This window comes from Diplotaxodon limnothrissa, linkage group LG22 (assembly GCF_057381915.1).
Source record: "Diplotaxodon limnothrissa isolate DT_005_m linkage group LG22, D_limnothrissa_male_GT1.1, whole genome shotgun sequence".
NCBI classification, from domain to species: domain Eukaryota; kingdom Metazoa; phylum Chordata; class Actinopteri; order Cichliformes; family Cichlidae; genus Diplotaxodon; species Diplotaxodon limnothrissa.
The window spans coordinates 9,460,110-9,485,419 of record NC_140616.1 but is presented as its reverse complement, the minus strand read 5'-3'; the positions used below and the strand labels follow the sequence as shown (position 1 = coordinate 9,485,419).

Genomic DNA, 25,310 nt, shown 5'->3' with positions numbered 1-25,310 from the left:
TTATCACATCAATGTACAAAACCTGTGAGTTTAATACAGTACAGCGCAGCATATCTTGGATCAAAAAAATTCAATGCCATAAATGAAGCCAGCGGATTATTTCTGCTCAGAATATGTAAGCTGGAGGTGCACGTGTGTGGGTGCAGTGAAGGGGAAGTCATGAGCTGTGACCCAGTTGGAATTAATGTACTGATTTACCGCAACGGAGGGAGAGGAAGGCGGCGGGGTGAAAATGAGAGAAGGACTATGAGAGACCCATATAGGTCAAAGACAAAACCAGAGGAGACATGCAGACAGAGAAAGTGTCATGGGTTTTTAGAAAGCAAATGGAAGGACAGAGTGGACTAAGCCTCTTACGGCCTCCAGCCATACAGGTTAATCCAGCAGGGACGACAATGTGCAGGATGTCCCAGCACCGACAAACGCTGGTTAAACCTGCCCTTCAGTGAAGGGGAAGCTGCACAGCTGATCTAGCAGCGTGATACTTTTTACTGTGTTCCAAACATATTTTATAAATTACATTACTTTACTTTGTTCTATTGTATCTGCAGCACTTCTCTTTGCAGTGGCAGTGCTTAAATTACAGCTCTAAAATAACACAAGATGGATTTGATATGAGGCTCATTTATGATCTTTTCAGTTAATCGTTTACTTCAGTCTTTAAAGTTTCACTAAATAGACAAACAAACTTTGGCTGCACAGTACAAGACCATATCTTTTAGGTGCTCACTCTGTCAACCCAACAAAAAAAATCTAAAAATATCCAATTTATAATTACAATATAAACGTCACAAATTTAAGAAATGCAACTGCCCTGCATTAGACATTAGGGGCTGTTTTAAGTTTTTATACTTTGCCTTGATTATCTGCTTTATTCTTATGATTAAGGTTTAAACTGGAACATAATCTAGGGGTGTCAAACATAAGGCCTGTGGGCCAGAATTGACCTGGCAAAGACCCCAATCCAGCCTGCTGGATGGCTTTGGAAAATGTGAAGGAGGGCAGGAATTTTGAACTTTTAAGTCTTTCTTTGCTAGTTTTACAGCTTTTCCTTCCCATAAAAATCTCCCTCATTCACAAGTAATAAAATGATAGATATCTGTCATTTTACACATTTCTCCTTACAATTGAAGCTCAAAGACTCATGCTGACTGATTTCTTTCATTTACAACAGCAGCATTTCTTTACCATGTAGGAAAACTGAGAAATAATGTTGAATATTGCACTTTTGTCTTATCTCCTTGATTAAATCTGTAGTTAAACTTTTTACACCAACAGAAATTGGAGTTTTACGGGTTCAGCCCACAGAAAATCAAAGCGGGCTGCGTGTGGCCTGCAGTATAAAATGAGTTTGAGGTCCCTGACCTATGAGAAGACTTCATGGTAGATAAATCGAACCTAAATTCAATCAAGACTGACTCAAAAGAGAGATAATACAAAAAAGCAAGACATGTCCCCCAATAAATTGTAAATTAGTATCTATGGGAGACTTCTATACCTCAAAGATCACGCTCTTTCCTGTTTTATTTTGAAATCACTGCTCCTTGTGTATTCCTTTCATTTTTATTTCTTCCTTTTCCTTGTCCCCCCTCATTGGTCATCGTCTGCTCCACCTTGATTAATCCCACTTGTTCACTATTTGCCAATAGCTCACCTGCAGTATATAAACTCGCCATCTCCTCTGTTGCTGTGAGATTGTGTTGTTGTGTAAAGTTTTCCAGTGTTCCTATTGTTTTTAGTATTCCTTCCTAGCAGTCTTTTAATTTCACTTTGATTTCTACTTTGAACATTTGACTGTTCTAAATAAAAGGAGCATTTTTCACATAGTTTATCTTATAAACAAATCAAAAGTTTAATGACTGGAAATACTCCAGTGTGAGAAACGTCCATTAACTTTCTATCAGTTATTTAAATGACTAAATGTTTTAACAGTAACTATTTAAGCTTACAATATGTTTATGCAAAGTGAATGCTTAGTTTTTAATTTTGTCAACATTTTTTGAAGACTGAGTAAACATAAGCGCCAGTTAAAGTCAGGTTTTCTGAATTTGACCAGTCAGAGGTACAGAGCTCGTGTTTTGCTTCAGGTTTTGACCTCAGCTGTGACCTGGGTGAGAGTCAGAGATGCACTGCTTCTTTAATGCTGTATTCTGAGTTTCTGACCTGGATAAGACTCATATTCCTCATTCTGAGCACCAGAGTCTAATGGCACCAGCTATCTTTAGCCGCTCCGCTGCTGCATAATGATAGTTTTTAACCCTCTGGCATGCAAGCGCTCTCTCTCTCCACCTCTCTTCTATCACTGCTGGACGTCCAGCTGTGCTGACTCATTACATCTCACGAAGGTGTTCTCAGTGAAAGCTATTTTGCATTCAGTACCTGAGTCACCTCAAAGTCTGATGGCACTTGGCAATCTCCAACTTTTGTTGGAATCCATCTTAATCTCAGATTCCTCAGTGAGGAACTGGGTAAAAAATGGGATGGAAATATCATAAACTAGACAAACTATTACATACATCTCAATTTTTTAGTTCAGTTTAAGAAGTTTTTCTGGCCAAAAAAGAAGGTGTGCTACTAGCTATTACAAAACACACACAGCCACTTTATTAGGTACAACAGTTAAACTGCTCATTAAGTCACTAATCAGCTGATCACATGGTGGAAGCGCCATGCATTTAAAGATGCAGACACTGTAAAGACAATTACATACATTTAATTCTCTTAAATATATGTAATATGTATGAGAGAGCAAAGACATTAAGCTGCTTGGTCAACAGTTCTAGAGTTGGTCTCCTCCAATCTTGACTGCATGCTTACAGCCCTGCTTTAAGACGCCTTAAGTCTGTGTGGTGATAAAAACATACTTTTACCCGAGACAGAGGTAAATGCCAAATGTCCAAGAAGGTTTTTCTAGCATTAAATGCACCATCACAGTACCATAGAGGTTTGGCTAAATGCCTCTACCTGAAACAATCCCCCCCCCTTTTTTTTTAGATATAAAAATAGACCCAGTGTTCCACATGTTAAATTCTTTAGTCAACCCTTCACTTTCTGTATGTTTTCCCAACACCAAGGTTCATGCATCAAGCTGTAGAAGAAAATTATGATTTCTGTTATTTCAAGAGAACTTCAGCCTCTTGCCCTGCAGAGCCAGCAGCCCTTTGAGATTCCTGATCCAGTTTCTCAGCTGAGGTTCGCCCCATATGGCAGAAAATCTAAAGCTAAGCTTGGCAGCTGCCTCCCAAGCATGACCACGGCGTCACATGTTGACAACAAAACCTAACGTACACACACAAACACGCACACAAACACTGACTGACTGATCAACAACCTCACAATTCTTAAAGGTCATCAGCCCTGAGACCCAAAGGAAGACAGTGTTCTCTCAGTGTGAGTCCTCTTATTGCTCTTGTACTTGTTGATGGATGGCTGTGACCTGGGTCAAACAGGACGGAAGATGAGTAGGTGTGTGTGTGTGTTTGTGTTTGTGCGTGTACACAACTGAGGGGACAGAGTAAGAAATAAAGAGCAGCCAGAATAAAGCACAAAAAGTCTGACCACATTCATAACAGCTGTTATTTTTGTATTTGTACCACACTTTAAGGACAAAACCTTTTATAAACCTCTGTGATTTGTCTTGGTTTTGTTCTGTGCTTTGTTCTTCAGGAGCTAACAGGAGACTAACTAACGGCATGAGCTACACCTGGGTCCAGTGAGCTTGGCTGAAAAAGCATGTTTTTGCAGTAGTTGTGTCTCCCTTGCTTTCTGTCCTCATTTTGACATCAGCCTTCTGATTTGTACTTGCTTATGGGCGGCATGATTTCTGGACTTATTTATTGCCGCGCATTTTACTGACTTGCTGAACACAAGTACAATAATGTTTCTTCAGTGCTTTCATGTATGCTGTAATGTTCCACTTAAGTGATATTTGGATGGTTACAGTTCCTGACTTGGGAATCTACTTTTTATGTGCCTTTACATAATAATGTGAAATCTTGGTCATTTTCATGCTAATATCAAAATGTTCTGTCTAGTCAAGGCTCCTCCAGCTGGAAGGCCACAGTTACAATCCATCAATCCATTTTAAAAACTGTTTATCTAGTTCACATCTGCAAGGGTGCTGGAGTGATCTGTCACAGGCCACGAGGCCTTGACACCTGTGGCAAATTACAATCCCCAATTACCCTAACACAGGAGCGTCCAACTCTCAGCCTCAAGGGCTGGTATCCTGCAGGTTTTAGATGTGTCTTTCAACACATTTGATTTAAATGGTTAAATTACCTCCTCAACATGTCTTGAAGTTCTCCAGAGGCCTGGTAATGAACTAATCATTTGATTCAGGTGTGTTGACCGAGGGTAATGTCTAAAACCTGCAGGACACCGAACCTTGAGGCCTGGAGTTGGAGACCCTTGCCCTAACGTGCATGTCTTTGGACTACAGGAGGAAGTAACGAGAGAGAAGGGAGAGAACATGATGGCCTGTGGATTCAAACCAGTGCAGCAATGAGCCGTCCAGTTACAATTAATTCTCAGCCACAAACATTATATGCAATATATGTGTTTGTACTATTTATCAGAAATGTATTATGATGAATAACTCTGCAAATTCTGCACCAAAAGAGTTGAGCAGACATTCAGTCACTCTGAGACCACATGAAAGCACAAAATAAGTATAAGGACAGTAAAGTGAATTTAGTACTGACTGAAGCAATTAATGAAAAATGAAAGTATTTATTATTGTATTAAAAACTGTAAAATCATCATATGGTCTTATGGTAAAAAGTCAATGCCTGCAACTATGAGCATTGTTGGGGACACTATGTTTAATCAGTCTGGGGTTTAAGGGTGAGAGTTATAATGTAATCAGGCTGTGGAAATGAGTAACATATGCTCAGATCCCAACAGGATACATTTGCAATGCTGGAAATATTGGATAAAGACAGCAGGAGTGAAGATAAGAGAAGGGATTTAGAAGGGAAGCTAGCAAATGAGTCTGTGTGTGAGCTTGCATTCAGAGTGTATGCTCTCCCATGTGAGTACTTACTGAGTCTAAAGGAAGCTTCTTCAGAACCTTATACTGTTTCTTTGGCTCTAATTTGTAGATGTACTTGTCTGTGATGAGCAGGCCTCGGTCTGTGCTCTTGTTGAACCTGTTCACCTGAGAGAGCAGAACAGGGGAAAGAAAAAGCTTCAGCATGTTTGTTCATTTTCTATTTTCTGTGAAGAGCCCTTCATGCCTCTTGCAGGATCTTTTGGGTTATTTCATTTCAAAAACAGGTTTTCCTTGTAAAGCAGCAAAGAAGCAACACACAAGAAAACATAAAAAAGACTGTGGTGGGTCTGTGAGTCGGGGGTTGCTTCAGTTCACTGTATCAAAGGCTACGTAACTTCAAATATAACTAAGCTCTACTCATAACTTAGGCGAAGCCCTCAATGTTCAGTCCCTGATATGGAAAGTATGGCCATTATTATCCTCAGGGAGACGATAAGAGGTTCAGCATGAGGTAAAATAATAAGCAGCGCTTCATTCAGGTTAAGGGAACTTGAGGACTGAATTCATAGTTCAGTTCCTTTTTATGATTGATCCTCAGATTACTTCCTGAGAAGGCTGTGTTCACTGGTTTGAACATGAAATATTGAAAGATGAGCTGTTACAAAAGAGAGGAAGCATGAGGGGGTGGAATGGGAAACACATCGAACCAGAAAAACATCCCAAAGCTAAAAGGAAGCAGCAGAAGAAAGAAACTCCTTGTGGCTACAAAACAGACATTTCCATTTCCCCGTGTTCTTTCCTCACATACTGTACCTTCCTACAGAAGCTCGAGAAGAGGACCTGACTGTACTCGTCTTTGTTCTTCAGCTCCTTGGAAATTCGGATGAAGCTGGCGCTGGTCTGAGGGCAGTCTCGGGCCTGCAGAAATGAAAGACCAGTATTATTTCAGGAGGTCGGTTGAGGCGACGATCTTCAGTACAGATGGAATAGGAATGCACTTCGCTGTTAGTCACAAAACTCCAGGTGACCTCTCCCAGCCTCTTTTAAGCCTTTTTATCGCTTTAATTCCATAAGCAGCAGATCAAAGCTCAAGGCCCCTGGCTGCTGTTACCAGACACGGAGCCTGACGTGCCGTTTCAGAGGGACCAAAGCTGATGAGAAATACATTTGGTGGCAAATCTAACACTCTGTTATAGTCTTCCTCCTATAAAGTGCAGCTATCACGGTCATTTTTTAAACATTTCTCCTACAATCTATTTTACATACTTTAATATATACAGTACACGGTTTAAAGCTGTGGTTCCCAGACTGTGTGCACTGAAGAAATCCAGGTGTGACCATCGTACATTCATTTTGCAGTAAATAACTGCAGACAAACTATATAAATAAATTCAGTCTCTGTATCAGTACTTTCTGCACACTCGTTTCCCTTAAAAAATCTCTTCTATCAAAGTGAACCTCAGTCTGTTTGAGGAGTATTATGACAGCATGACACATCAAAGGCTCTGACTGACAGCAGGGAGAATACAAAGGGGAAAACAGCTCACTTTCTTGTGTGAATCAAACCACAACTAACTACCAGTCCAGCCTATTCGCCAACTAAAGAAAAGAGAAAAAAAATCAGTAGGGAGCATAGAGGAAAGTTGAACTGCCTAATGGCTTCATTTGCCTGGAGATGTCAACGTCCCTTAATCTGAATGTGTGCTAACATGACGCCAAGAAAGCCTAAAGAGCCACTTGGAAACCAAATATCCCCTCTGAGAGAAACTAGGCCTACTTCAAAAGAGCACCGGATGCCAACCAAGAGGCTCCATGACTGCCTGTTGATTGGTGTGAAGGTGTTTCATAAGGTGATGGAGGCAAGGTGACACTTCTCTCTGTTGTCTGATGCTGTAATCAAAACATGTCAGAAGACAGAGGATATATTTTTCACAGGGATGCATACTGGTTTACTCTTATATTATGGCTTATCGTTTGGTGTTATTTGGAAACGGTAAGTATCCAAAAAACCTCTTAGTTTTTAAACTTGTACCAGCTTCTCTGGTTCCAGAGGTAAATCTGAGTGCTACTGAGTGAACTGATATGCTAGTGTGATTCCAAATTACTACCAACAGCTAAGATTCAACATCTCTGACTATATATAAAAGATGAATGTAGCCACCATTTTTGCTGAATGGGAAAATCACTGTCTAAATATGTTCATTTAAGTAATATGAAACGGGGCAGGTTCAGGCACTTTTTCCAGGTCTTAGTGTTGATTACCTGAAAATTTTCCTTTGTTGAAGCTTAAGACTGGACATGAACCCCCTGAACTCGGTGAACTTACAATCACAGTAAGGATTCAGCCTGACTGAATGCCATGATGCATGCACTAATCTACAGGTCACTGTGGAATTAAATGCAATCACATGAACTTAGATCCCTGAAGGAGGCCAGCAAGTCAGGGGCCCGCTGATAAACTAGCAAAGGGAATGTCTCAGGACTCTGCGGCAGTCACGCTCACGCTCCCCGAAGGCATCTTTAAAGTCAGAAAACAACCTCATATTAGCTGGTAAATGAAGCAACTGTAGTATTCATCAATAAAGGGCTGTGTTCACATGAACAGCCCTCTTTTGGTCACAGCCCAAGGCACATCACATGCACAGTATACATTCACAACAAAAGATGATCCTATACACAGCTGATTGTTCAAGTCTTTTTTCATTACTGTGATGAATTTGTGTGAAAATTTCCTGCCAGTGGGCTGCAAAATATCCAGCTGAACTAACTAAATGGGAGTCATGTGAAATGACAACTGCTTAAGAAATTCTTCCGTTTTGAAAGTTAAAGAGGCAGAAAAAACAAGCGGAAAACTATAAAACTACAAAATGCTTTAATGTTTTTATTAGTTCAGCAGTGTTTGAGAATCTATGTCACTATTTTAACATTGATATGTTAAAATATATATAAAGAAACAAGTTTTGTTTTTTTTTTAATTTTGAAATCATGTTCTGCCTTTCCAGGGAAGCCACTGAGACTTATTTCTACTGTTTTTTGGGTTTGTTTGTTTTTTAAATCTGGGGTGGAAAGTGTAAAAACGGCAGAAAAGTCAACTCCAGCTTTTCAATAAAATGCATTGCAATATCATTTCAGGTGATTTCAAAAGTAGTTCTGCTTTTCTAGCTGAGATTTAGGTGTGCTGTCTGAATCACAATAATCGCAGACATAATGGCTGGTTTCTTAGTTTTAGTTTTGCCATCTAGTTTATTTGGTGGTTATAGTTTGCTTTTATTCACTGTTTCAGTTTATTCTGCCTCGCGTGTGTTTCTCGTGTCTTAAGTATAAATCTGTGTTAGGTGTTCTCATGTTCAAGAGCTAGTTTGTCTTGTGTGCTTATTATTCAGTTTTGCCTCCCATAATTGTGTTTCACTGATTGCTTGCACCCAGGTATTCTCCACAGCTGTACTCACTTCTTCTAAGTAGCCTGTGTGTACAACAACCCTCAGGTTTAATGTGTTTTGTTGGTGTTTTCTCTCTGAAAATGTTGCCAATACATTTTTATTTTGCTCACATGTTTTCCTTTCTTGCAGATATAGTTCCCTGTTGGATTTTCTTTGTTTTTCTTTGTACTATGCTGTCAGACAAAAGGTCATCAAATGCACATACAAGCTTCCATTTTGTCTGTGTGTCACAGTGACGTCACAGAAAGGTGGATGACAAAATCTGGATGAGCCCTACTCCAGATTTCTGGTGGTCTACAAGTGAAAGTTATTTACTTTTGCTTTGTTATCTGTAAAACTTAATGCACATATAAGAGTGGCATTATTTTTCTAATGACATCTCAAACATGTGACTTTTTTTAATGAATCACTGATATATATATATATATATATATATATATATATATATATATATATAGATATATATATATATATATATATATATATATATATAGATATATAATGTACTTCTTTACACTTAAAGAAAGTTGTTTTATTATTGTTTTGCTCACTAGCTATTTGCCAAACTGTATTGAAACTATGAAAAGTGTGATGTAAACTGGAAACAGAGACTGTTCATCTTCAGACAGTAAATGGTGAGACTGCAGAAAAGTCAGCATCTTTTAAGCAAACTTTAGGAGCACCAATCTCCTAGTGACCTATCCATCCATCTTTGCTGATCACACATCCCAGCATCTATTCACCAAAAAGTGTGGCGTGCATGTATGTGTGTGTGCGTGTGTTGCCTCATCTTTGCATATTAAGGTGGATACTCACAAATTTGTGAAAGATTTCATATCTCAAGTGTCCAATTTTCTTGCTTAAATAAAGGTAAAATAAATCAAGTGTCTTCCAGAGGTCAAAATAAATCCCAAAACAAATAATTTTACAACCTATTCAAACACGATGTGCTGAGAAACAACAAAGGTACCCAGGATTTATCTTGTTACTACTGTGATTCTTACATTTGCCAGGTAGTCCCTCTCCCAGGCTCGGCTGACTCCCCAGTCTTTTCTCTCTCCGCTCAGAGCCGTCATAGCTGCCACTTTGGCCCGAACTTCCAGCATGTCAGACGGCGGGATGTTTTTCACGATCTGCCTCGCCCACCACCTGACACCGAGGGATGAGAACAAGACAGCATGCCATGAGGGTGGATATTACTTCAAAGGCCCAAAGAAAGAAAAGTTGGAGGAACAGCTTTAAGTTAGAGTCAGATAAAGGATAAAAATCAGTGATCCAAAACTCACTCAATCACACAGCCAAACACTGACTCGACTTATTCTGCAGCTACTGAGAATTTAGTGACCTTAAGAGATGAGTTGATTTCAACACATGTGCTTAAATGTACAGGATGGTACAGGATGCCATCCTGTACCTCCTACACAGAGCCCACTCACACCTGGATGGGGGAAAAGGCACGGTCAGGATCCTGTTTCTTGACTTTTCCAGTGCCTTTAATACCATCCGGCCCTGTATGCTTCAAGAAAAACTGAACAGGATGGAGGTGGACCCCTGCCTGGTGGCTTGGATCTCCGACTACCTCACCGACAGACCACAGTACGTCAGGCTGAAGGACATCACGTCTGACACAGTGGTCAGCAGCACAGGAGCACCACAGGGAACTGTGCTGTCCCCTCTTCTCTTCACCCTGTACACCTCTGACTTCTGCTACAACTCTGAATTATGCCACATTCAGAAGTTTGCAGACGACACAGCCATCATGGGGTGTATCTGGGATGATCAGGAAGAGGAGTACAGAAGTCTGGTGAGGAACTTTGTCGCATGGAGTCACACAAACCACCTGCAACTCAACACCTCAAAGACTAAGGAACTGGTTGTGGACTTCGGGAGGTCTAGAGCAGGTCCACTGCCGGTTCAGATAGAGGGGGAGGAGGTGGAGGTGGTCAACAAGTACAAGTACCTCGGGCTGTGGGTGGACAATAAACTGGACTGGTCATGCAACACAGAGCACCTGTATAAAAAAGCCCAAAGCCGACTGTACTTCCTCAGGAGGCTGAGGTCTTTTAACATCTGCAGGAAGCTCCTGAGGATGTTTTACCAGTCGGTGGTTGCTGGAGTACTTTTCTATGCTGTGGTGTGCTGGGGGAGCAGCACAGCAAAGAAGGACTCATCCAGGCTGGAGAAACTGATCAGGAGGGCTAGCTCTGTGGTCGGCATGAAGCTGGACACTCTGGTGACAGTGGCAGAGAAAAGGACATTAAAGAAACTGATGGACATTATGGACAATGCCAGACATCCTCTGCACACGGCCATTAACAGCCAGAAGAGTCTGTTCAGTGACAGGTTGCTTCTCCCAAAGACAAGAACTAACAGACTTAAAAACTCCTTTGTCCCACACACCATCAGACTGTTTAACTCCTCCCTGGAGGGGAGAGGGAGGGGAAACAGGAGGACAAAGGAGGGGGGAACAACTAAGCTGTAGTGCCTCTTCACCTCACTGTGCAATACCTTTTGTGCAATACTTTTGTAAATAGTCAACGGTGCAATAGACTCAATACTTGAAATGTGCAATTCACTTGTATTTTTATTTTTTAATCCTATTTATTCTATTTATCCCCTTCGTATATTTTATTTATATTGTCTCTGTATTTATATATGTGTGTGTGTGTGTGTGTGTGTGTGTGTGTGTGTGTGTGTGTGTGTGTGTATATATATATATATATATATATATATATATATATATATATATGTGTGTGTGTGTATATATATATATATTCTGTAACTCTGTAACTTCTGTCGGTGCTGTGCTTTTTTGGAAATCGAATTTCCCAGAGGAACCCACCCGAGGGATTAATAAAGTTCTATCTAATCTAATCTAATCTAATCTAAAAAAGAAACCAGATTTTTGCACACTTTACAAAATGAAGATGAAAGAGATGGAGGAAGAAAGCAGGCAGGGTAGAGAAGAGGTGGAGAGAGTGGTGGGGGAGACGAAGTGAGGATAAAGAGGTAAGGATGAAGAAGAAGGAGTAAGACTTTAACCCTAATGGATAGAATTAGGATTAGGTTAGGGTTTGGCACTTAGTTCAGATAGTTAAACCTAGGGTTAAGAGGCTTGAATATGTATAACTCTATGTGCAGTCGGGCGGGCAGCAGTCACTTTATGGGAAACACTGCTAACAGAGAATAAATTCCAGCTAAAATATTGAACCACTTATCCAAACAACTTCAAACTTGGGGCTGTTCTTCCTCAAACCCCAGAAAAGATCCACCAAGTCTGAAGTGGATCAAAAGAACGGCAAAGAACAGACAGATGAATCACTCTCGCATCTGTGAATTCAGGCTTTAGCCAGCAGCCACTTCGCTTAGCTTAACAAAAAGGCTGTAAACAAGTAGAAAGGGCTGTTTCTCAATATCTCTAAATGTTAATACTTTACTAACCTCTAGAACTAATCCACTAATTAGAAAGTTACATCTCTTTTGTTTCATCTGTAATAAAGTGTCTAATGTGTTTCACATCTAAGCAGCAACCTCTGGGGATGAAAAATGAAGCCAACATGAAAATCCCCAAAGCGGCATTTCCTAAAACTGCCACTTCAGCTTGGCTCCAAAATCAAGTCAATCCCCAGAGACAACGATTTGATAACACCCAAGTTTAAAACTGTGTGACTGTGCATCATGTTGGTAGGGTTCCCATGGACGCAGTAAGGATGGACACTGCTTCTTTTGGCTGAGCTTTTATTAAATATATAATGACACAGCATAATATGTCAGTCTATGTAATGTAAAATATCCTTAGTATTTCACAGACCACACAGAGTTGCATATTTTTATGTGCTCTGACCTGCGATGCAGCATGACTGTGATGCTGTGAAACTGCGACAGTGCTGCAGGCGGCGTCGGCCACTCCAAGCTCTTCCCATAGTCGGCCATAGTTCGCACATTAGCAAACCTCCGCTCCACCTCCCAGAAGTGTGCCTTGACCTTGTAGCGCTTATAGCAGCCCATGATGGCATAGATGGCCCTCATCCGCCGGCACCTTGCACGAGCTAGAGTCCCGCGCCACACCTGTGGGTCAGGTTAAAAAACAACAACAAAGGGGCGTGTGAAAGAGACAAAACAAGAGAAAAATTATTGCCTCTGCATCCCACAGCACTTAAGACAAACTTTTCCTCCGGTTAGAGTTCCAGATTTCTCTGCAGTTATAAAGTAGGTCAGAGGAAAGAGAAAAGAGAAGGGTATTTCATTGAGCAAGCGAAGTAATTGACTTTAATGCAGCTGCGCTCTGGATCGCATTAATTATCCCAATTATTGTTACAGGAAATTAGGATTCAAGCTGGCAGATGAATTTCAGTCAAACATAACCAAGAGCCACATATTCATGAGCCTGAGACAAACTGCAGTTTCTATTCTGATACCTTGAAGCCTGGTGGAAAAAACACTGCATGTTATTAACTTCAACACACCATCTGAACTGTTCCTGATGCTGAATTAGATGTCAAACTATCACATCAATGGATCTTTAAAATTAAACATTAAACCAGCTGTGAAGCATGGTGACACTTGCATGCCTCACCTTTTGCAGGAAAGTCACCAGGATGGGGATGAGGTGGTTTCTCTCCTGCTCCAGTGTGAAGAGAGACCGCGGCGTTCTCACAAACAGCTTTGTTTGGCCGTACGCAACGTCGTCCTGGAAACCGTGCTGGATGACGATGGCCTCCACAGCTTCCCTGTCTGACGCCATCAGGTGGTTTGGCCAGGTGTACTCGCACGTCATTTTATACCTGAACAACATTCAGCAAGAATCAGAGACGATGATCACATAAGTGTTTGCAGTCTGACCTCAAACTTGGGTAGAGACAGTTGATGTCAGTGAACATCACTAACTCTGCTACCTGAGAACGTGAGTTTCCAAGCAGTTTCCAAGTGTCAGATTGAGGGATCAATATCAGAAGCATAACCGAGAGAATTTTCATCGTCACTGTGATTTTGACATTTGCACATTTTTGTGCACCATGAACTCTCAACGAGGGTCAGACTTTATCCAGATGCCTTCTGTGATATCCAGAGGCATCGGAGGGCAGATATCTTAATTTATGGTATTAGAGTCAAGTGTAGCTTTGATTAAAATTGGAGAAAACATTGTGACCACACCAAAATAACATTCTGACATTGTCCATGTTTTTCTTCCTTTCATTGGCTCTCATTAAAAAATTTTAAAATCTGTATTTAATTACTTACATGGCCATGCTTCTGCCACATCTGCTGAGACCTTATTCTAATGTAGCACTTTCCTGCTCCCAGACAATTTTGTAACTTTAACTTTGACATTTGCTATCGTGCCATTGTGCACCTGCTGACAGGCCGTTAAAGAAAAACTCAGGAGTTTATGAGTAACACAATCACACTTGAGCTTTCCAATCTCCAGATCGGGCTCACTGCTACTTCCTCCTCTTCCCAAAAATCCAAAAATGGAATTCAACTTGAAGGTTTGCTATTTTGAAACTGTGGAGGAGATTCAGCAGATGGTCAGAACAGGACTTTAATCCTAAAATAGCTAGGGTGCTTGCAGTGGTGCAGAATTACACAAGAAGACAACCCTGAAGGGAAAGCAACCACAGTATAAATGCTGAACATAGTCTGACAACTGAAGCCATAAACTTTTTCTTTTTAATTACCAGCAGGGGGCGATCCCTCTAGCTCCCAAAAAAACTTCCAGTCCTGTGGAAGTCTGCCCTCCACTTTCTTGTGATGGGACCTCTAAACACTGTCCTGATGGCTAATGACTCATTTTCTAGTTTCAGGTCATACTAATTAAATTATGGTCATTATAATGACTTGTCCAACACGTAGCGACTTCAAAAAATACAAAACATATCATGCACGAACCAGGCTGGTAATGTTGGTAATGTGTTTTTTCTTTTAGCCAACTTTTTGACACACCTTAAATGTTAACTTTAGGTCTTTTTAGTCGTGTTAGGTTTTGTTAAAACAGGCACCAATTGTCAAATAGTCTAAATCTCTTGAGTAGTATTATTTACATAAATGTGTGCCATCTTTTTAAGGTTTCAGATCAAAGTACATTTTGGGTAAGAAAAGTTACTTTTTTTTAACTTTTTACTCATGGTGTTACACTCCGCTGCTGAAGAGACCACTTCACTAGACCGTAATCACGTTGTCTTACCTCTGCAGGAAGCGAGCATAGAGCTGCCTGTAGGCAAAGCCCGCCCTGCGTACCCTCACGTTCTCCAGCAGGCCAAGGTAGGCCACCTGGTGCTGGCAGCGGGCGTCATCAAACAACACCGGTGACTTCATTTCGTTGGGCTTTATACATCGCACATAGTATGGCTCCTGCAAAATAGAACAAGTTGTTCAGCTGGCATGGTGTGAGCTTTCTTTGGCTGTATTTCAACAAGCCTGTTTGCATTTTCAATAAAGTGTTACATCACTGGTGACACAGCAACACTGCATTTAGACTGATACTCTGAATGTATTTTTTCATAACACTCTTGTTTTATCACCTGCACAAACTTGAACAGGTCTTTGATTTTTCTCAGTGTTCGCGTCACCGCTGCGGTCATCACTGTGCGAGTAAATAAACTGAACTCAGCTTGTAAACTGTCAATGAGCTGCACCACAGCCAAGCTGCAAAACTGGCAAACTGAGTTCAGTGACCTTAATCAGACTTGCAGAATGTTTCAACAAACGCCACAGTGAGCAGCTGAGCCTCACAACAGCCCAGCCCCGCGCAGCTACTCGCTAGCAGCACGCCGAGCTGCACTTTAGATGAAGCAGGGTCATGGCTGGATGCCTGAACCTTGACAGTTATAGCGGGGATGCACTACATCCTGTCAAAGAACTGGCTGTTGTGTTTTCACTGATTTAACCGCTCTGTCCATTAAAGACAAATAAGGCGAAGCACTTTCTGACACCAAACACTGATCCCTGTGCAGGCTTTGCCTGGAGTTTCGACTCAGCTCGGCAGCAGTTTGAGAAAATGTCAGAAAATGAAGGCTGAGAGGAAATGAAGTGGGAAGCCTGAGCACAGGTGCTTCAGTACTGCTGCTGAAGAAAACTGTCTGCTCTTTCAACGTGACCTACAGCAAAAAAAACCCTTCAGGCATGGGAGTTTACTTTCATTTCACCTCAGCCACATCATGACGAGATGCTACAGCAGCCCGGAAGCAGGCCATCCAAAAATAACAGCAAGAAATGTCAGACTTCAGTCAGTGAGATGAGGCCAGGTGAGGTGAGGTGCCACCTCCATCTCCTTCTCCTCCTCAGCACCCTCTAAACGCCACAAAAAGACAGATAGGATCAGGACAACTTAGAAACACTGCTACTCCCTGACACCACAAGGAACAGACTGCGATGTATACATGTAAATGCTACACCTCTTCTTCCTCTTCCGATGTTTATTATGCACTATCCAAAGGAGACATCACACAAACACATTGGGAGTCTCAGAATAGTCTGTGAGTCATGCAGACTTACAGGGACCAGAACCGCCTATAACTGGTGCAGAGCATCAGTACAGACAGCAGAGTAAACTGGGGAGATGATCTACGCTGGCACTAAACACAAACTCTGACACAGAAATATAAACAAATCTGTAGGTTTCCAGAGTAATTGATTTGACTTCAATTCATGTTCTACAAAATCAAAGCACAGAAGCAAAACCAAAATAAATGCTCCACTGGACTCAATCTTTCATATGTTTTTTGCTAGATTAAAATCTGTAACCTATATAAACAAATGTGTTATGTGTTTATGAAAACAGCATATAAAAAACACAAACCATAGAATTATAGGCTGACTGTAAAGCTAATCAGACAGTCATTCCACAAAGCTAAATCAGGAAGTAGCTAAATCCAATCATGATGGAAGAAAGAAGTCTACTAAAATCCTCTAAAGCTAACAAGCTTAGAGCAACTGTGTAATAGGGTAACTACCTAGACAGTAATGCTAAATAATGAAAGAAAGGCATATGAAATTTTACCTGATAAGACTGGCATGTAGCTTAGCTAAAGCTAAAATGATTGATTCAAATATATCCTTTCTTACTTTTAATTAAATTATATCTTAGTAACTTATCTAATGATTTGAGGAAAAGGCATTTTGCCTATTTCTAAAGTTAGCAAGCTTATAGAAACTCGGTAACTGGGTAGAAACTAGGTAGCTAAGCTAAATAAAGCAAGAAAAGGCTAATTAAATGCAAGCTTGTGATTAGCTACCTACATTAGCTTTAGCTGAAGCTAAACTAAACTGAACAATATTACGAGAATCATTTTTATGCTATCTTTTTTAGTGAGATTTTATTTTGGTAATTTAACCAAGGTTTGAGCCAAAAACTAAATTTCTCACTAACTCACTAATTGGGTATCTATGGAAGCCCGTTTCCGCCACTAAAAAAAAAAAAAAAGGATCCATAACTCAAAATTTCGAGTTATTTTCTCGAAATTTCGAGTTATTTTCTCGAAATTTCGAGTTATTATCTCGAAATTTCGACATATTAACTCAAAATTTTGAGAAAAGCAACTCGAAATTTCGAGTTAGCGCTGCCAATCAGTAATCTACGTGAATGACGTCATTTCCATGTTACCCGGAAGCTGAAGCCCTCAGCTACAAATGCTACAGCTAAGCTACCGGTATTACATCCAGTCGTGAATGCACAGATTGCTGAGTGTTTTCAGCCTGGCTTCACAAATGATGAAATCCCTGTGTTATTAGCTGAATCACATGGTGTTACTATCAGCAAACATACTTTAATTTGTTGGGATCCGTTTTTGAGTGCGCGGTCCTGCGCCATATGCTTCCGTGTAACAAGAAAGCGACCTCATTCACGTATATTTTTGATTGGCAGAGCTAACTCGAAATTTTGAGAAAAGTAACTCGAAATTTCGAGTTATATTTCTCGAAATTTCGAGAAAATAACTCGAAATTTCGAGTTATGGATACTAGCTTTTTTTTTTTTTTTAGTGGTGGAAACGGGCTTCCATAGTTATCTAACTACACAGCTAAGCTAAATAAAATGAGATATGCAGCTGGTGATATGACCACTTTGTTTTAGTTAAAGCTAAATCTAAACTGAACAAATCCCCCTTAACTGGTTTGTGCCTTTTAATAAAGTGACATTTTGGTAGTTCTAATAATTGAGAAAAAACAATTAAACTCATCTAAAGCTAACAAGACTACATTAATAAGTAGATGGCTGCACTATAAAAAAGAGAACTATTTGAAATATCATCTGGTGAGACATCCACCTACAGTATATGTGTTCAAAAGTACTGGGTCACCTACACATTAAACCTACAAGAGCTGGCCATGGAAACTATACCATGAAGCTCCCAGTGCACAGTTTTTGTGCTGATGTTAATGCCAGAGGAGGTCTACGGGACTTTTAAGAGCTATGCTACATTGTGACTGAGCTCTTGTAGTTCCTAAACACCACAGATATTGTGGGATATCTAAGAGGAAAGACATTTCACTAACTGATGGCATCTTACTACAATACCACACACAAATTCAGCGAGCCCTTTAGAATGACTCAGTACATTTCCAATAAATGGGGAAATCCAACTAAGTCAAATTCTGGCTTGAATGAACTGACTGGTGCTACAACCTAAAAGTTTCATTATATTTTCAGTATAAAAGCAAATACTTTACTGTAACCGTAATGGATGCCACAAGTCATTTTAGACCATTTACCATTTTGGCTTCACACCAAACTACTAACATTTATTAGCAGTTATCTTACACAATCACATGCTATCAAGGTAGCACAAGGTAGGAAAAGGTACCGTTATAAAGTCTTAACCATCCAATCAACACACTTTTGCAAAACGCTGTTATTATTTTAGCCATTTAACATCAATCATGTACTGTCTCATGGCAGCTCTCTAAGTAGACGGAGTGGTAGCGATTAAAATAATTATCTTAACACCGACATAAAGCAGCAGTATTATGGATTAACATATTTACAAACTAGTTTAGAAATCAGTTTTCTCAACTTTAATGCTTCTTCATTTACTACTCTTTGACTGTGTGGACATCAAACGTGCATTAATTAGCTGAAAATACATCCACAGCCTCCCACTGGGGTTAAGAGAAGAAACGAGGAAGTCGATCATAAGCAGAAACTACTAACCTTGCACGCCAGTTTATCAACCAAAGCCACAATGGAGTTCTTGAACAGGGTGGCAGCAGTCAAAGGCCGCTTGGTGACCTCTGTGATGCTCAGATGTCCATCTGGCCACATCTCTTTTAGGACTGGATTGGCACTATGAGAAGCAAGAAAGCGGGGTAAAGAGTAAAGAAAGGACACCATTAACTAGGCTAGCAGAGGAGGGATGTGCAGACTGAGGGAAGAAGAAACTCATATATACACATGACCCAGTTAATGAACTGTCAAGAGCATTATGATGCTGGGAAAAACTGTCAGTGATGCTTGTGTTTGGCACCTGTTGTACATAAGGCGCTTGAAGTCTTGGAAAAGCAGGTCCTTGTTCTTGTCCAAAAAGCCCTCGACGGAATATCTGCAACAGATGTAGAGAGGGTGATATGAGAGTAATTATTTAGTAATGAGAGGGCGGCCCCATTGATGAGTATTTGGAGTGAACAATAACAATCAAGATGCTAAAGTTACACAAAAGTCAGACTAAAATAGCAATAGAGTTTAAAGAGTAAGTGTCTGCCACTCAAAGGGTCGCTATCATTAACTGCACTCTCTGCTACTAATGACTCACAGACCTCCGGCAAAGGATTAGAGCAAGAGTCATGCTGCTTAGTCAATTTACAAATTAGGTACATGGTCAAATTCTCCTCATGGCTCGCGTTTAGATAAAATGAACTGTCTACAAACTAATCTGTCTGCCTTTTTTTTTTCCCTCCACAAACTGCTCAGTTGGTTTTGATGAGGCATCAGTGGGAGGTCACGGGCACATTGTAAGGCACAGTTACATAAGCTGTCCAGCTCCGGGGGATGAGCCTGCTGTAGTGTAAGCATTGCCTCATAAAAACCTCTCCCTCGTATTCACAGTGTAACAATACGATGCACAGTGTGGATGCATTTCTGACTTTAAAGAATGCATTCCTTTTATTGGACTGTGCACATATCCTGTAAATGAGAAGCTTTAAAACCAGTAAAAGCAGCAAAACAAAAATGTATACAAATATTCCCCTAAAATTACATTTTTTTTAAACTACATTATATATATAGGGGTTTTCTACTGTTATCACCCAGTTACAGGACTTTGGACTATAATCCATATTAACATACTCACAACAATGACACGTTTGGGGCACTTTTGGGTTCAGTGTCTCACTAAAGGACACATATGTATGCTGACTATCACAAGCTGGGACCCAGTCACCAACTTCCTGATTACTGCAGGACTTGTTTTACCTTCAACTGCTAAACCACTGGTTCTCAAACGTTCTCTGTCTTTCCCCACTTGAGGTGGCTGTAGCTCTGAAGGCAGAGGCAGGTCATCTACTAATTGGAAGGTTGGTGGTTCAATCCCTGCCATGCCAAAGTATCCTTGTACAAGACACTGAACCCTGAGTTGCACTCTGATGTGTTCACTGGAGTGTGAATGTTATATAGAAAAGCACAAATGTGAGTGAATGAAAGCGTTATATAAGCACCAGTCCATTTAGAAGCCAAAAAACCCTGAAACATCTGCATTTTTATCCAATTATTAACAATAATAAAGTATTCAACATGAATTTTACTTTCAATAAAGGCCTCCCCAATGGCTTCAGAATACTCTTGTTTATGTTAAATTAGCTTCCCTTCATATTCAGTCCAATGCCAGAGCAAATTAGCCAGTGTCTGGTCTCATTTGCACTGTTTCTTGGGGGGCATATGAGGGCAAAAACGTCCATATTTGGAGTCTGGAAAGGCTGATGCTGGACAGAATTATTTCACTGCATACTCTAGCATCCTAAGTTCAAGGCCAACATGTCACAGATTTCCATAATAGACAGTGTAAAAGTTGGACATAGCCTCCAGATCTTAGAAGGGATGCCAACGTGGAAGTGCCTTAAATCTGTATTTTAATGGCCACCAGGGGGCGATACCTGTGGCTCCAAAGAGACTTCCAGGCCTATAGAAGTCAAAGGGGAAATGGTCAAGGATTCGTTAACAACTTATCAGTGCCTATGACAGATGTGTCTCCTTGGCTCTCAGAAGTCAGTATAACCTGATCAGATTTCTTGGAGGCTCGCTGAAGTAAGACAGTGTAAAAAAAAAAGTGAGGGTTCAGGACCCACAACAAGAAGCCACAGCACTTATTTACAAGCATAGGAAAGCTGTTGCGACAGAGCAGACAGGAGAGGACAGGCAAAGACAAAGGCAGCTGGTCTCCAGAGACACGACAATGATTTAGAGGAATGTATATTAAAGTATGAAGGTCAAGGCTGATGCAAGGAGACCGCTGAGTGGCACAAGGTGAAAGGCAGCACATATGGGGAGAGTCAGGTGACAAAGATGTGAGATGCCTGCAATATAAAGCTGTAGAGTAGGAATATATGAAACTGTATATCTTTCCTGAAAGTGCTGCATGTGCAGGCTGAAATTCTGCAGGGATTTAAAAGCGCGGATAGCAATGAGAGCTAGGTGAGTGTTGCAGAACAGAAGCAGGAGAAAAGGAAACAGGATGAGAAAAGGAGGAGAGAACAAAGTAGGTCAAAGCTTCTGATACTGGTGGTTTGGTGAGAGTGGAGAAAGGGGGGGCCAGCGGGTGGTGAGGAAGAGGGTATATTTAGCTAGAGTAAGGAAAGACTGAGACGGGATGGGATGGGACAGGGGATGGTGCCACCAGGAAGCAATATACGAGAGGTGACAGCTCAGCTGGAGAGACCCCGTCGTGGCCCTGAGGTGATCAGGGGGCGGATGATGGGGACACGTAGTGACAGGGACAGCCATCTGTCATGACTTACTGCAGGTCTGTGACACACGCTCTTATCCAGCCCGTCATATTACCGCTGGCAGGACCCTGACGACATGGTTTTTCTAGGATGCTCATGACTAAACAATTAAACAAACGTAACATTCAATAATTTAACCCTCTCTGACTCAGCTTACGTGTGTGTTTTTTCTCTGACAGCGCAGTGGTCTGGCGATCAAAATTAATCTGCTTATCTTTCCATCGTCTAGCCCTAACCCTAATGTCCAGAAGAAAAGGAGGTTTTATGAGCGTTAGAAGTTAACAGGGAGTTAGACAGTTGAATTTTACACAAAACTGTGTTCTGACTGAAGTATTTGTATAAAATCAAAAACATACAGCACTGCTTTAGCTTTAGACATAAACAAGGATGAAAAACTAAATACGTGGAACATTTGGCAGGTTAGTGAAGTTGGCCTAGTTGCCTGGTACTTCTGTACTATCTGTTTATCACTGTCTAACTGGCTAATTTCATCCAATCAGATCAACGAACCACTCGACATAGAGAGCTAGATGCAGCTGAAAGGGAGTGAGCGGTCAGTCCGTTAGCATGTTGTAAGATGTTTCTTTGTAAGCAAAATCTTCATTTAAAAAGCACCCGCAGGCAATGAAAAGAACTTCAAAAAGTTCTTGACTAACACTCATGTTGATCAACCAACTGTCACAATATTTTTGATTAAGTGGTCTCAAACTTTTTCTTTTGGGTTTGCATTAAAAAAAAGCATAAATTTGTGAAATAATTAAAATTAATAGAGTAATTCTTAAAAGAGTCTTGTTAGTTACAATCCTAATTAATATAAAAAATAATAAAATGAACAGCTACTTGGACATTACTGCATCAGTAATAATAACATTTTGTCTCATATACTACATCACTACTACAAGAACCTTTTCTTTTATGCATTTCAGGGGAATAGAAACACCATTGCTAACTGTGGGTGAGAGCGATCCTGAGCTGATGCATGAAATTGTCCTGTGTTTCTGTGTGTGTTTGACATCCTGTTAGCCTGGATTTCCCAGAGTCACAGAACCTCAATAAACCTCCTTCAGTAGTCTTTGATTACTGCTGCTGTATCACACAGAGACGAAATTGTCTCATCAGTTGGCTCCATCTCTCCTCATCCTCCTCCACTTGCGTGTTCCCTTGACATATTAATGTCCTTCCCTCTCTAGATTGAGGGCAGTACACGTGAGCTGTGGGGATCCAAAGCCACGGTGGCTGACTGCTGGCCAGGGGCCTCATCTGGCCGCTGCAGTGTTTAAATCCCGATAAGGAAATGGAGCAGTGATGGAGAAGGAAGCTGAGAAAAGTGTTTCTTCTTTAGTCTGTGTGTCATAAACCAAGCAACCACTAACATCAATGAAAAATAAATTCAACTTTCGGAGCAGGCTAAAAGCTAAAAAGCTCAATATGCATATATCAGTTTTATAGCCATACATGTGATTTATGATGTCATCTGTCCTATAAATTGTTTTCTAGCAGCTCAGAACGCCTCCTGTTTGACTTTAGTAAAGTACACTTTTGTAAGCCGCTGCCAGGGTAACTATAGCTCTTTTTTTAAAAGTTTTTAATTTTTAGATTTAGCCTACTTTTACAAGTATAATTTATCTGTGCATTTACTACAGGGTCACGGTTGCAGGGGCATGTGTAGATACCCAGACCTCCTTATTAAAGGCCACCTCATCCAGCGTGACATTCAAAGCCTGACATTATTAACGTTATTTCCCCAGTGTCCCGGGTCTTCCAGAAGGCCATCTCCTAGTTGGACTTGCCCAAAATGTCTCGCATAGGAGGCATCTAAAAGGCATCCTAGTCATATATCTGAATCACCATACCTGCCTCCTTTCAAGGTGGAGGAGTAGAACTTCTTCCTGGGAGAGCCCAGACAGTTTTAACTGCTTTTTTCTGCTTCAGTGTTACGTTTAGAGTGTTTTTGCTATAGTGATAAAGGCTGATATAAGCAAGTTTTCAGAACATAACTTACAAACACTTGACTCATAGTCATGTTTACCCTCCAGTCTCAATAAACATAAGCAAAACTGTCTCACAATCCTGTCTATATTCAAAAATGTCACTAAAACAAAACGCGCTTTTTAAAAATCTTTACTATCTCTACTTACCTTTTATTAACATTCATTAAAATATCTTATTTTTCACATGTGGTTTTGATTTTTTGTTTAGTTTTAGTGAACTAAAACAACCTTTGTCACTACAACAAAGACGATATCAGTAATGAACGGTTGTCTGTCTCTCTGTATTAGCCCTGTGATAGACTGATGATCTCTACCCCGCCTCTGTCTCCACACGACAGCTGGAACAGACTTCAGCACTCCGGTGACTTCAAACTACATATGTGGTCAAGAAAATGAATAGATGGAATTTATTCTATGTGTTGTAAAACATATATTTTAAATTATACGTGATTTAAAATTTGACATATAAAATATTAGCGGTTTGGAAGCTTTTGGACATGAATATCCACTGATCCTGTTGAAAATCATGTCTTTCCAGCTCTTGTAAGCAGATGTGTGCGTGTCCTCTCTATGCCACTACATTGCCCTGTTTATGTGCAGAGTAGTGTCCTACTCACATATGTATATGTGACTTCTGAACCCTGCTGTCATCTGTGGAAACATCCACTGTCCATACAATTATACATTAAGTGGATATGAAAAGTGACAACATCTTTCCAGGATTGCACAGATTTTGGTTAACATGGGAATTTACTACATATTCTGCTCAGTAAAGCTGTCACTCTGGACCGCTGGAGCCCAAATGATGTCATTGCCATGAGCTGACCTCCTTTAATAGGATTTTATGGCTTACACTCGTGAACTCAAGCACAGCAGCCTGTCATTATTTTTTCTCCACAGAGAATCCTTGGACTGAAAAACATGACAACAAACAGTGCAAAATGTAGCGACTCACGTGACGTCTCCGGCATAGTGGCGAATACGGAAGTGTTTCTGAAAGTCCATGCTTTTGTCAGTGGGGCTGAGCTGGAAACAAGAGAGGACAATGTGAGTGAAATATGATCTATTTAACTCAATTACAGACATCTTCAGACTCAACTTTACGAGGAGTTTTGGAGATCCTGCACTTCATAAAGCATCTCATATCTGGAGCAAACCTAAAAGGAAAAATATTGGAGAAACTCTGCTCTCTAGTGGTAAAACCTCAAAACTGCACCTGTTCTCTTAAGTAACTATAGGTGTTTTTATTCTCCTCTATATTTAAATTAAAAAAAATAGTATTGTGCAAAATTCTCAAACCGCCTCTCATTTCTTCACATTTTGAACAATGAGAGACAAGATCATTGATTTACTGAAACATGCAGACATGAATACAAACACAGTATATAAGAAAAAGCCCTGCCCCAAACCCTGACACAGCTTAAATCGCGTTTTACAGATGGCCGTTGACCCTCTCTGTACACAGTGATAAAAATTTGGACCAGAAATTTCAAATCCGGTCTCATCACTCCGTAACACCTGCTAACACTGATTTTCACTCCAGCTCTGATGTAATTTGGCATACCTCAGCCTTTTCTCCCCGTTTCCCTTCCTTAAGAGTGCCATCTTGAGCGCCACCCTTCTATTTCTGATGAGGCTTCAGTGAACAGTGGATGATTGAACTGAAGGGCCAGATGCATCTCTTAGGTTCTGTGTCAGGTCTTTGCTGTTTTTATGTCTGATTTCCTGACAGGACTTTCAGATACTGTTCATTTGATTTTAGGACTGTCACTTCCTCTTTATCTCCACTTGTTAGTTTTCCTCAGTTTCTTAATGACAGAGTGCACACCATGCTGAGTTATGCATGATAACTTTTCAAACAATAGTTCTTTGGGAATCAATCTCTTGGTACAAAAATATATTTTATGCCTGTCAAACTGTCATCTTTGGTATTTTTCATATATGCAATAAAGAAAT

The 25,310-nt window shown here is 40.5% G+C and overlaps 1 protein-coding gene across 2 annotated transcripts in view; it reads right to left on the bottom strand.

Moving 5' to 3' along the window:
- The window catches only part of myo1g (myosin IG), a 65,007-nt gene that overhangs the window by 25,270 nt on the left and 14,427 nt on the right, over positions 1-25,310 (bottom strand). The window contains exons 12-20 of one of the 2 annotated variants that reach the window (XM_085345934.1): positions 24,310-24,380; positions 18,888-18,968; positions 18,581-18,725; positions 14,618-14,784; positions 13,010-13,217; positions 12,278-12,501; positions 9,438-9,582; positions 5,807-5,911; positions 5,045-5,158 (exon numbers count right to left, since the gene is read on the bottom strand). In XM_085345934.1, the coding sequence (XP_085202060.1) occupies positions 5,045-5,158; positions 5,807-5,911; positions 9,438-9,582; positions 12,278-12,501; positions 13,010-13,217; positions 14,618-14,784; positions 18,581-18,725; positions 18,888-18,968; positions 24,310-24,380 (1,260 nt within the window). The remainder of the gene's footprint in view (positions 1-5,044; positions 5,159-5,806; positions 5,912-9,437; positions 9,583-12,277; positions 12,502-13,009; positions 13,218-14,617; positions 14,785-18,580; positions 18,726-18,887; positions 18,969-24,309; positions 24,381-25,310) is intronic. The other variant, XM_085345935.1, reaches the window with a different exon arrangement.